The sequence below is a fragment of the Abramis brama genome, assembly GCF_963993115.1.
Source record: "Abramis brama genome assembly, chromosome: 23".
NCBI lineage: Eukaryota > Metazoa > Chordata > Actinopteri > Cypriniformes > Leuciscidae > Abramis > Abramis brama.
In genome coordinates, this window is record NC_139985.1 from 29,640,791 (window position 1) to 29,653,060 (window position 12,270).

A 12,270-nucleotide genomic window follows, 5' to 3' on the forward strand; every position below is an offset into this window, starting at 1 on the left:
CTGAATATCAACATCACATCATATTACAATATGCAGATATATTAATGATATTTACAGACATGAGAGCAGTTTTTATTCCACAGTAAACTAAACACAGATCCATCATTGAGCTTGTAGCTTTAATAGCATTAAACTGGTTATGAAAACAAGTTAATAATGCAGTAATTGTGTCTGCATTATTCATAATCATAAGATCTATTAAATCATGCAGACAACATATTCTTATTGAAATTCATCATTTAATATACAGACTACACAATAATAGGCTAAGTTATCACTCAAACTACAGACAATAAATATGAATATTCCATGAAGTAAAGCCAACAAGTATAAAGAGACAATTGGTGAAAATGGCATGAATTCTGGTAAATATAAAGACAGAAACACGTTTAGAATATAATATCTCTTCAGTCCGGCAGGGGGCGCTAATGCAGAGTCGAGCTGAACGCCGACAGCCAATCAGAAGAAGAAGAAGAGGATGCGTGACGTGTGCGCAGACTGCGCACGCGCCAACCGCGGCGGGTAAAATGAAACTGTTAGCAACCAACCGACAGCCCTTAGCAACCGCAGCTTCGGCGTTACCCTGAACAATAGAGCCGCACATTATCTTCAGGACTAGGCTGTTTATTACATGTTCATCTCGAATTATTGTGTAAATTCTATATAATAGTTATCCTATGCGGGAGCTGACAGGAGTAATACACAACAGACTGAGGATGAGTTCTGTGCTGGTGAGTGCGGTTATTAATAATATCATTATTATATAACGTTATTGCAGTTATTCTTCTTATTATTATTATATAGCTGCTAGTGCAGTTATTAACCCTTCTGCGTCCTTATGGACATTTATGTCTTTTACAGTTTTTTTTATTATTATCATTTTGCCTGTGTTAATGTCAAACATACATTTCGCCAAAAGTGTGTATTTTTATTTCACCGTGTGAGAGAGAGTGAGTGTGTGTGTGTGTGAGTGAGAGTGTGTGTGTGTGTGTGTGTGTGAGAGAGAGTGTGTGTGTGTGAGAGAGAGAGAGAGAGAGAGAGAGAGTGTGTGTGTGTGTGTAAGAGAGAGAGAGTGAGAGAGAGAGAGAGTGTGAGATTGTGAGTGTGTGTGTGATTTTTATACAAAAACAGCTTTTTTATGTAAAATTCACTTTATAAAAGACCCAATTTCTAAATTTCATTTATGGAGATAACATGGATAATTTGACATGGTTTAGTGTACAATGTTTGCCCATATTTTGGAAAATGTAGTTTTAAAAGTAAAAAAGATATCTTTTCACAAGTTTTTCCAGTTGGATTCATATCCAAATATTATGAGATCACAATTATAACAATAAAAATTACTTTTTTTTGTCAAAGTTTAGCCTTTTTTGTACTGAAATTATATATTTTTTCAATAATGTTACATTATGATTAGAATCAAACCTGAAAAAGATAAAAGTTGAGTTTTTAGAGTTTATCATTTATTTCAATCTTCTTTTTTTTCATATAACTGTACAAATGTAATCTACACTTCAGTTACTAACTAACAGAACATACACAGTTATATTAGGCTATATATTGAGCACAAATACATGACATGAACATCAAAATTCAATGAACTGAACAGCAAATAAAGCAGTAACTTTTGTCTCTCTCTCTCTCTCTCTCTCTCTCTCTCTCTGTGTGTGTGAGAGCACGATAATTTTGCATTGTGAATGTTTTTAGCATTGTTAGAAGTGTGCCACTTCAGTCTATGTGTGTTCTGCGTTGTTTCTTTGCGGGTCTCCAGAGACCCCGAAGACCACGAGTGTGACTATTTCTTTCACGCTAACATAAAAACAGATATCAATATAGCTGCGAGCAGCGATGACGGGCCCAAGCTCGTTAGTTACCCTAAAGGCACCGGGGTGGCGGTGCCACCGGCTTGGGCCCGTCATCGCTGCTCGCAGCTATATATATATATATACCTTTATTTAAACAGGAAAAGTCCCATTGAGACACAGTCTCTTTTACAAGGGAGTCCTGTATAGCACAATTTTCAACCATGAGCTGAAAAACAATACATTACATAAATTAAATACAATACAGATTTACACAAAAGTTTACAAAATATTTACATAGGGAAAAAAATGCAATGAGTTTAAAATATATAAACAAACAAAAGAAGGACTAAAAGTTGAGCTCTACCTACCATTAATTACAAGTGCACATGTCCGTCATCATGTCAGATTATCTTTTTTTAAAAGCAGCTAAGGAAATTAGCGCACCAATCTTTAGCCTAGACTGGAGTTCGTTCCAGGACGAAGGGCCATAGTAAGACAGACTCCTCTTTCCTACTTCTGTCCTCATTCTTGGTACCTTACAAAGTAGTCTGTCACTAGATCTTAAATGATATGTACTTTGCATATGAACAAAATTTAAACAGATATAAGAAGGCAAAAGACCTAAAATAGCTTTATAAATAAAAATGTGCCAATGTAGCATTCTGCGCACTTTGAGTGACGGCCAATTTACCCTACTATATAAGATGCAGTGATGTGTCTGATAGCCAGCATTAGTGATGAACCTGAAAGCTGCATGATAAAGAGGGTCAAGCACTGACAAAGTAGAAGGACAAGCACATTGATAAACGATATCACCATAATCTAACAGGACAGGAATAATCCTGCAACCAATTTTTTCTGTGTAGTCCTAAAAAAGCAAGATTTCAATCTAAAAATGCCAGAGTGAATTTAAGTTTTTTAACAAGAGCTTCAATATGTTTTTTAAAAGTAAAACCTTTGTCCAGCCAGATACCCAAGTATTTATAAGTATCAACAAGTTTAATGGCTTCATCTCGCAATGTATTAATAGCAAGAACTGGGACTTTAGTATTTATAGGAGCAAATATCATCGCCTTTGTCTTTTTTGCATTTAAAAGTAGCTTCAAATCAAACAGGGCAGATTGTAATGAGGCAAAATCTAACTGCAAATTTGCACAGGCAGTCTCAGGTGTTGGGGCACAAGAATACATAATTGTATCATCGGCATACAAATGATACTATATATATATATATATATATATATATATAAATTTTAAGGGACAAGACACAGAGAATTTTACTTGCCTGACCTGATTAGAACAATGAAAAAAATAAAATAAAAAAATTACTAGGGAATCACTAAAACGAGAGAATTATTCAGATTTTATGATACACTAAAAATATTCCACAACAAATCCTTTAAATTTAATGATATTCAGAACAGAACAAGAATAAAAAAATAACTAAACAAGCCAAAACGAAATAAAATAAAAAATAAAAACGAAAGTAAGCAGTGTTGGGCTCACGTAACTCTCTCATTAGAATTTTTTTCAACATTTGTGATGTATTTGGATGCTAAACTATTCTTTATCATAGGCTTTGTACTTCACTCTCATCCTCTTCACACGCGCAAAAATGTGCTTGGAAACATCACAGTGGAGAATTGCTTACTGTGAATGGGACAAATTGTACTACTGACTATTTAAACATTATCAATGTCTGTGCGGACGTCCATATTTTACTTTCGCTTTTAAGTTAGCGATTCAAAAGCCCCCAGCGCTGTCACACGTCGATTAACCGGTGGGAAAATATTCCCACAGTCACATCCCTAATATAAATACTATAGGCCTACCTGATTTTGAACACAAGAGGGCAGTATAGCACTATGAATGACATGATTCATTTATTTTTTGGACTAAAAAAACATTCTGGCTGTTTTTAAACTTAACTTAACTTAAACATAATTCTTAATTAAAAAAAAAAGAATAAAATGGGTTTAGTTCTGATATTTGTATAATTTTAGAAATAAATGGTGTATAATTACATTTTTAGAAGATATGAGGCTTTTAGTGTTTCCTTTTTTGACATTACTTTAATCCCTCGCCATAGCAAAACCTTTGAGATAGCCTATTTATTATCCGTTCACAATATAGCATCTTTAATGTATTTTCATCATGTTGAAAAAGTTTGGTGGGAATAAAATAAACCACTTAAGAGGAGTGGGTAAAAATGCAGAGGCTGATTTTGCAAATAAATCCACATTCAAACCAAAATATCTGACTTCCTGTTGGTCGGAGCTAATGACTGTAAATTAGAAAGTTGTCCGGCTTGATGAGAACAATATATGTACCGAGTTTTGTGACTCTAGGTAAAACTAAGCCCCCATTTTTGACTAAAGGTGGCACTACTGAGCCCCTCACCATGCCCGTTTCTGAAACTTTGCACATGTCTACTGGCTAATAAATGTGATGTGTCTGTTGGGTTTCATGCAATTTCATGCATGATAAGAGTCTCAAAAGCATCTGAAAAGAATATTAAAGTTTGATGCGTTGCCATGGCAACAGTATCTAAGATATCAAGAATCCTTTCACAGGTCTACATCTGCCTTGTGTTTACATTATACACATAAAGTTTGAAGCAAATCGGGTAAAAATAAGAGGGTGATTTCAAAGCATTTTGAAAGTGACACACTTCCTGCTGCCAGTTGGTGGCGCTATAACTTTGACTCACAATAGTCACATCAATGCCGACCTCTTACAACGAACACACTGCTGAAGTTTCATCAAGATCAGTTAATGTATGCTGAAGTTATAACATACTTCCTGTTTCTCTTTTCTCGCCGTAAATTCGTTTCTTCGCCATGGCCAAACCTTTTGAGATATCAAAAATCTGTCCGCAATTTAGCATCCTCAATGTCTTGACTTTATGCACACCGAGTTTGGTGGGGATCGGATGAATTCTCTAGGAGGAGTATTTCAAATTACACAGCAAGCGTTTTCCAAACAACCCATAATAGCCGATTTCCTGTTGGACGGAGCTAATAACATAGAGTGCGGAAGTTGCTCGGCCCGATGAGATCTATGTACTGAGTTTCATATTAATTCATGCAAGCGTGTTTGATATATGGACCAAGTTTTCGGACCCCGTTCAAGGGGGGCGCTGTTGAGCCCCCCTGCCAGCGTCAGCCGGGCCCTGATGGCTGTGGGTTCTGACCTGTGTGCAAAGTTTCAAGAGTTTTTGAGCATGTTAAGGGCCCCAAAAGTGCCCGAAAGTTCATTCAGTATCATTCGCCCTTTCAGGGCTTGGGCCCTAATTACAATTACATTTTTTTTGTAGATCTGGAAAGGGTTGAGAGCCGTACAAAGTTTCATGCCATTTGGACAAAGAGACATTTTAAAAAAAATTCAGCAAAAGTAATTTGCGGGTGAAAGAGACCCTGAAGAACACCAGATGAGATCAGACTTCAGTCTGTGATAAAGCTTTAACATTTTCATGACAGATTTTTGTCATGGACGTTTGTGTGGGACAGTTCAGTTTCTCTCAGTTACTCTCAGTTACTTTCTCAGTTACTCTGTTACTTTCAGTTACTCTCTCAGAACTCTCTCAGTTACTCTCAGTTATTCTCAGTTACTCTGTTACTTTCTCAGTTACTCTCAGTTTCTCTCAGTTACTCTGTTACTCTGTTACTCTCAGTTTCTCTCAGTTACTCTCAGTTACTCTCTCAGTTACTCTGTTACTCTCAGTTACTCTCAGTTACTCTCAGTTTCTCTCAGTTACTCTGTTACTCTCTGTTTCTCTCAGTTTCTCTCAGTTACTCTGTTACTCTCTGTTACTCTCTGTTACTCTCAGTTACTCTCAGTTACTCTCAGTTACTCTCAGTTACTCTGTTTCTCTCTGTTTCTCTCAGTTTCTCTCAGTTACTCTGTTACTCTCTGTTACTCTCAGTTTCTCTCACTTACTCAGTTTCTCTCAGTTATTCTCAGTTACTCAGTTACTCTCTCAGTTACTCAGGTACTCTCTCAGTTCCTCTCAGTTACTCTGTTCCTCTCAGTTCCTCTCAGTTCCTCTCAGTTTCTCTCAGTTACTCTCAGTTACTCTCAGTTATTCTGTTACTCTCAGTTACTCTCAGTTTCTCTCAGTTACTCTCAGTTTCTCTCTGTTTCTCTCAGTTTCTCTCAGTTACTCTCAGTTACTCTCAGTTATTCTGTTACTCTCAGTTACTCTCAGTTTCTCTCAGTTCCTCTCTGTTACTCTCAGTTTCTCTCTGTTTCTCTCTGTTTCTCTCTGTTTCTCTCTGTTACTCTCAGTTTCTCTCAGTTTCTCTCAGTTACTCTCAGTTCCTCTCAGTTCCTCTCAGTTTCTCTCAGTTAGTCTCAGTTAGTCTCAGTTACTCAGTTACTCTCAGTTTCTCTCAGTTACTCTGTTACTCTGTTACTCTGTTACTCTCAGTTTCTCTCAGTTACTCTCAGTTACTCTCTCAGTTACTCTGTTACTCTCAGTTACTCTCAGTTACTCTCAGTTTCTCTCAGTTACTCTGTTACTCTCAGTTTCTCTCAGTTACTCTGTTACTCTCTGTTACTCTCTGTTTCTCTCAGTTTCTCTCAGTTACTCTGTTACTCTCTGTTACTCTCTGTTACTCTCTGTTACTCTCAGTTTCTCTCAGTTACTCTGTTCCTCTCAGTTCCTCTCAGTTCCTCTCAGTTTCTCTCAGTTACTCTCAGTTACTCTCAGTTATTCTGTTACTCTCAGTTTCTCTGTTTCTCTCAGTTTCTCTCAGTTTCTCTCAGTTACTCTCAGTTATTCTGTTACTCTCAGTTACTCTCAGTTACTCTCAGTTTCTCTCAGTTCCTCTCTGTTACTCTCAGTTTCTCTCTGTTTCTCTCTGTTTCTCTCTGTTACTCTCTGTTACTCTCTGTTACTCTCTGTTACTCTCAGTTCCTCTCAGTTCCTCTCAGTTTCTCTCAGTTTCTCTCAGTTTCTCTCAGTTACTCTCAGTTACTCTCAGTTACTCTCTGTTTCTCTCTGTTTCTCTCTGTTTCTCTCAGTTTCTCTCAGTTTCTCTCTGTTACTCTCTCAGTTACTCTGTTCCTCTCGGTTCCTCTCGGTTCCTCTCGGTTTCTCTCGGTTACTCTCTGTTACTCTCAGTTTCTCTCTGTTACTCTCTGTTACTCTCTGTTACTCTCTGTTTCTCTCAGTTCCTCTCAGTTTCTCTCAGTTCCTCTCAGTTCCTCTCAGTTCCTCTCTGTTATGGCGCTTTTCCACTGCATGGTACGGCTCGGTTCGGCTCGGTACGGTTCGACTCGGCGCGGAACGGTTCGGCTCGCTTCGCTTTTCCACTGCGTGGTACGACTCGACTCGGTACGGCACGGTTCGGTTCGCTTTAGCTCGGTTGCTTTTCCACTGCAGTTAGTACCGCTTCAAAGTGGGTGGGACTGATCGTTATAGTTGCCGTCTCTACTGCCATGATATCATCATATTAAATGCGAATTTTTCATTCCGTGTTTCCCCATCCACTCCTCGGCAACCAACGAGAGGAACGTCTGCACCTCGTCCACTGACCACGATTCAGACATTTCTTTTTTTGAAGTTTATACTCTTTTTTTTCTTTTTTTTTTATTCTTTTTTTTTTTAAAGCAAATACTTTTAAAACAGGCGCTACAGCGTTGGCTGTTGTCTACTGGCTATTTAAATCTAGCGGACGCTGGTAGTGATGATTCTGTCTGACCAATCAGTGATCTGCAGTGTTTTCACGTCACATTTTAGTATCGGTACGGTACGCTTGGAACCTCAACAGAGGTGGTACCATTTAAAGCGAGCTGAAGCGAGCCGTACCGTACCGTACCATGCAGTGGAAATGCGCCATAAGTGAGCCGTACCGAACCGAGCCGTACCGTACCATGCAGTGGAAAAGCGCCAAAGCGTGCCGTACCGAACCGAGCCGTACCGTACCATGCAGTGGAAAAGCGCCATTACTCTCAGTTTCTCTCTGTTTCTCTCAGTTTCTCTCTGTTACTCTCTGTTACTCTCTCAGTTACTCTCAGTTTCTCTGTTTCTCTCAGCTTCTCTCAGTTACTCTCAGTTTCTCTCAGTTACTCTCAGTTACTCTCAGTTTCTCTCAGTTACTCTCAGTTTCTCTCAGTTTCTCTCTGTTACTCTCTGTTACTCTCAGTTACTCTCAGTTTCTCTCAGTTTCTCTCAGTTTCTCTCAGTTACTCTCAGTTTCTCAGTTACTCTCAGTTTCTCTCAGTTTCTCTCAGTTACTCTCAGTTTCTCTCTGTTACTCTCAGTTTCTCTCTGTTTCTCTCTGTTTCTCTCAGTTTCTCTCTGTTACTCTCTGTTACTCTCTCAGTTACTCTCAGTTTCTCTGTTTCTCTCAGCTTCTCTCAGTTTCTCTCAGTTACTCTCAGTTACTCTCAGTTACTCTCAGTTTCTCTCAGTTACTCTCAGTTTCTCTCAGTTTCTCTCAGTTACTCTCTGTTACTCTCAGTTACTCTCAGTTTCTCTCAGTTTCTCTCAGTTACTCTCAGTTTCTCTCAGTTACTCTCAGTTACTCTCAGTTTCTCAGTTACTCTCAGTTTCTCTCAGTTTCTCTCAGTTACTCTCAGTTTCTCTCTGTTACTCTCAGTTTCTCTCTGTTTCTCTCTGTTTCTCTCAGTTTCTCTCAGTTACTCTCAGTTACTCTCAGTTACTCTCAGTTACTCTCTGTTACTCTCTGTTACTCTCAGTTTCTCTCAGTTCCTCTCAGTTCCTCTCAGTTTCTCAGTTTCTCAGTTTCTCAGTTCCTCTCAGTTTCTCTCAGTTTCTCTCTGTTCCTCTCTGTTCCTCTCAGTTCCTCTCAGTTACTCTCAGTTACTCTCTGTTCCTCTCAGTTCCTCTCAGTTTCTCTCTGTTCCTCTCAGTTACTCTCTGTTCCTCTCAGTTCCTCTCAGTTCCTCTCAGTTACTCTCAGTTACTCTCAGTTACTCTCCCTCACGTCGGCCGTCCTCCATAGACTGCAATGTTATTACCACTTTCAAGGCCCAGAAACATGGTTAAAATAGTCCATGTGACTCCGCTGGCTCAACCTTAATGCTATGAAGCGACGAGAATACTTTCTGTGCGCGAAAACACCCCAAAAATAACAACTTTATTCAACAATCTCTTCTTCCGTGTGAGTCTCTAACGCTGATGATGATGTTGTAAACGCAGTGAAACATTTCCTGGGTCGAACGCTGGCTCACTATTGGCCGGATCCTGCGTCACGTGACCAGCATCAGAGACTCACATGGAAGAGGAGAAACTGTTGAATAAAGTCATTATTTTTGTTAGTTGTTTGCACACAAATAGAATTGTGTTGATGTTTCTGTGATTGTGTTTCAGGAAGACCCGACGCTGGAGCGGCACTTTAAGGGTCACAGAGATGATGTCACGAGCCTGGACTTCAGTACCAGCACCAAGCAGATCGGTACACACACACACACACACACTACAGGAACACACACACTACAGAAACACACACTACAGAAACACACTCATTCTTGTACATCTATCTTTATGAGGACATTCATTTACACAATGCAATCTCTAGCCGCTTACCCTAACCTTACCCATCACAGCTAAGTGCCTAACCCGACCCCTGACCCTAAACCGACCCTTAACCTCATTATAACCTTATCCCTAAAACCAAGTCTTGACCCTCAAACACTTTAAAGGCTCTCAGAAACTGAGGACCGGCCAAAATGTCCTTTACTCTCTTTGTCCTCACTCCAATGGTCTCAAACTGGTCCTCACAAAGATAGTTGTACAAGTACACACACTCACACACACACACACTCTCTCTCTCTCTCTCTCTCTCTCTCTCTCTCTCTCTCATACACACACTACAGGAACACACACACACTTCTCACACACTACAGGAACACAAACACACTTACTACAGGAACACACACTACAGGGCACGAGAACACACACACTGGAGTAAAGACGACACACTACAGGGCACGAGAACACACACACTGGAGTAAAGACGACACACACTACAGGGCACAGTATGAGTAATAAGAACCAATACGCAGTAAGGACAGTAAAAATAAGAAAAAGTTTCTCAAAATCAAGACGATTAAGCCCAAATCAAGACGATTAATACCAGGTTTAAACTTCTGCAGTATAGGTGGATTACAACTCCAGAATTACTACATCAATTTAATCCCAACATTCCCAATCAATGAATAAAATGCAACCTAGAAATAGGAACTTTATATCATTGCTTAAGGAAGTGTCCCCTAGTTCAACTCTTCCTGGAAAAGGTTTTAGACTTTTCATCACTGGTTGTAAAACAAAATGTCCTCAAATATCCTAAACTTTGTATATTAAATATTTTCCCTGTAACTTGAACTTTAACTAGCTCTGGTAAGAAAATGTTGATCTTCTGCTTATTACAAGCAAAACCTGTAGTCGCTCGCGATTGGAAAAACGCAGAACGCCATAATTTTAAACAATGGTAACAGGAATTGTCTCATTGTTTGGCTTTGGAAAAACTCATATTACTAAGGGAAAACCTGAAAAGTTTTTTCAAAGTATGGAATCCCTTTATAGGATTTTTGAAGGAAGCTGAACCAAATATTTTATTGTCTGTAACCTGGCTGATCATCACCACATCATGATATTAATGATTTCTACCACTGTTTTGTTTAGTAGCTGTTTGTAGTTTTTTTTTCTTTTTTTTTCTGTTTCTAAATTGAATAAAGACAGTGTTTAAAGAGTTTTTTTTAAAAAGGATGTAGTGCAGATAATGGTAGAGAGTCAATGCTTATCGATGTTCAGTCACAGTGACGTCCATATATACAGTTATAATATAGTACAGGTTATGTGGTTGATAGGTAAAAGAAATACCTGGATAAAATACTGATGCTTTCTTGTAATTGCAGGTGGTGGCAGGAGTTAAAGTCACCATGAAATCACAATTGACAATTCTTTTTTAAAAATGGAATATTGCAATGTTTATTCTAAATGCATAGAGTGGAGCGAGAGTACCTGACACCTGGGGCCGGTTTCACAAAGCTATTTTAGACCGGTCTATAGTGTTAGACTAGTCTAAAATTTGCTCATAGACTAGTCTAATGCAAGTTAGACTGTTTCACAAAAATAAAGACTGACTTAATTTAGACCAAAAAAATTAGACACCTTACCCCCAGGCTAACTTAGGTTTAAGACTCTATGTTACCTTGGCAACCAGCAGTAACAATCAGTTACATTACAGACAGCCAGAAGAAAAGGGAAAATGGCTCATAATTTAAACATTTCTTCTTGTTACTACATTCCCAAGTAAAATGTCCTTGTAACTGTTAGGGCCGTTACATAGTCAACGCGAGCAACGATCGAGGCGCTCCCTTTCATAGTCTAAACAGTGGACGCAAGCGTCACGGGCGATGCGTGAAATGCAATACACCGCTCACGCAACAGGGAGTAGTAGAGTCATAGTGGAGTCATAGCTCTGAACGCCCGTCTATTTCGCTTCAAACGCTCGCTTTGGACGCGCGAATGGATTCAAAATGTTCAAGCGTCGAACTAGACGCGATAGACGTGGATTTGACGCTCTATTTGCGTTTGGTGTGAACGCAGCATAATAGGCTGCGATGTCAAGATTGCAATGCTGGAATGTGTGTGTGTGTTTCAGAGAGAGAGAGGCACTGGCACGATCGAACAGTGGAAACATAAAAACATACTCCGTCATTTATACTCCTCCAACAAACACATATTTTCCGCTGGGGTACACTGCACTGAGCGGTTGAATGCGCTTACTCGATCCGCCATGTTTTTTGTTTTGAAAAGTGTCTTATTTTACCCAGAATGCATTGCAGTGTAGTCCTACTTAAGATAGTCAGAGTCTTAAGTGCTTTGTGCAACGATCTGATTTAGATGTCTATCTGAAGTCTGACTATCTACTATATCTAAGCCATAGTCAAAGTCTATCTTTGTGAAACCGGCCCCTGGTCTCACACACTCTACACACACACTGCTCATAGAGGGCAGGGCAACCTATCACTCACAGGAGATCCACCAATAGCAAACCACAACCATCCAATCAATTCCACACGAACACAATCAAGCCCCGCCCACATTTGTTCTTGTGGCAGCACAGCGCAGTTTCTCTTTCATGCTGAGTTTAACTGGTCTCCACTGTTTCTCTCAGCCTCATGTGAGTGTGTGTTTGTGTGGGTGTGTGTGTTCCTCTCAGCCTCGGGCTCCATGGACGCGTGTGTGATGATCTGGAACATGAAGCCTCAGACGAGGGCCTACAGATTTGTGGGACACAAGGATGCGGTGACGAGTGTTGAATTCTCTCCCTCTGGTCATCTTCTGGCCTCAGCCTCCCGAGACAAGACGGTGCGCCTCTGGGTGCCCAGCGTGTGAGTGTCAATATATCTCAACATAATCTCAATATAATCTCAATATACCCTCCGGTCATCTTCTGGCCTCAGCCTCACGAGACAAGACGGTGCGCCTC

General features: G+C 39.6%; 1 protein-coding gene across 2 annotated transcripts in view; it reads left to right on the forward strand.

Annotated features, from left to right (window-relative positions):
• Positions 1 to 534: 534 nt before the first annotated feature.
• Positions 535 to 12,270, forward strand: part of poc1a (POC1 centriolar protein A) — a 93,286-nt gene continuing 81,550 nt past the window's right edge. The window contains exons 1-3 of one of the 2 annotated variants that reach the window (XM_084100844.1): positions 535 to 731; positions 9,144 to 9,228; positions 12,001 to 12,172. In XM_084100844.1, coding sequence (XP_083956970.1) covers positions 678 to 731; positions 9,144 to 9,228; positions 12,001 to 12,172 — 311 coding nt within the window. In that variant the 5' untranslated portion in view covers positions 535 to 677. The remainder of the gene's footprint in view (positions 732 to 9,143; positions 9,229 to 12,000; positions 12,173 to 12,270) is intronic. The other variant, XM_084100845.1, reaches the window with a different exon arrangement.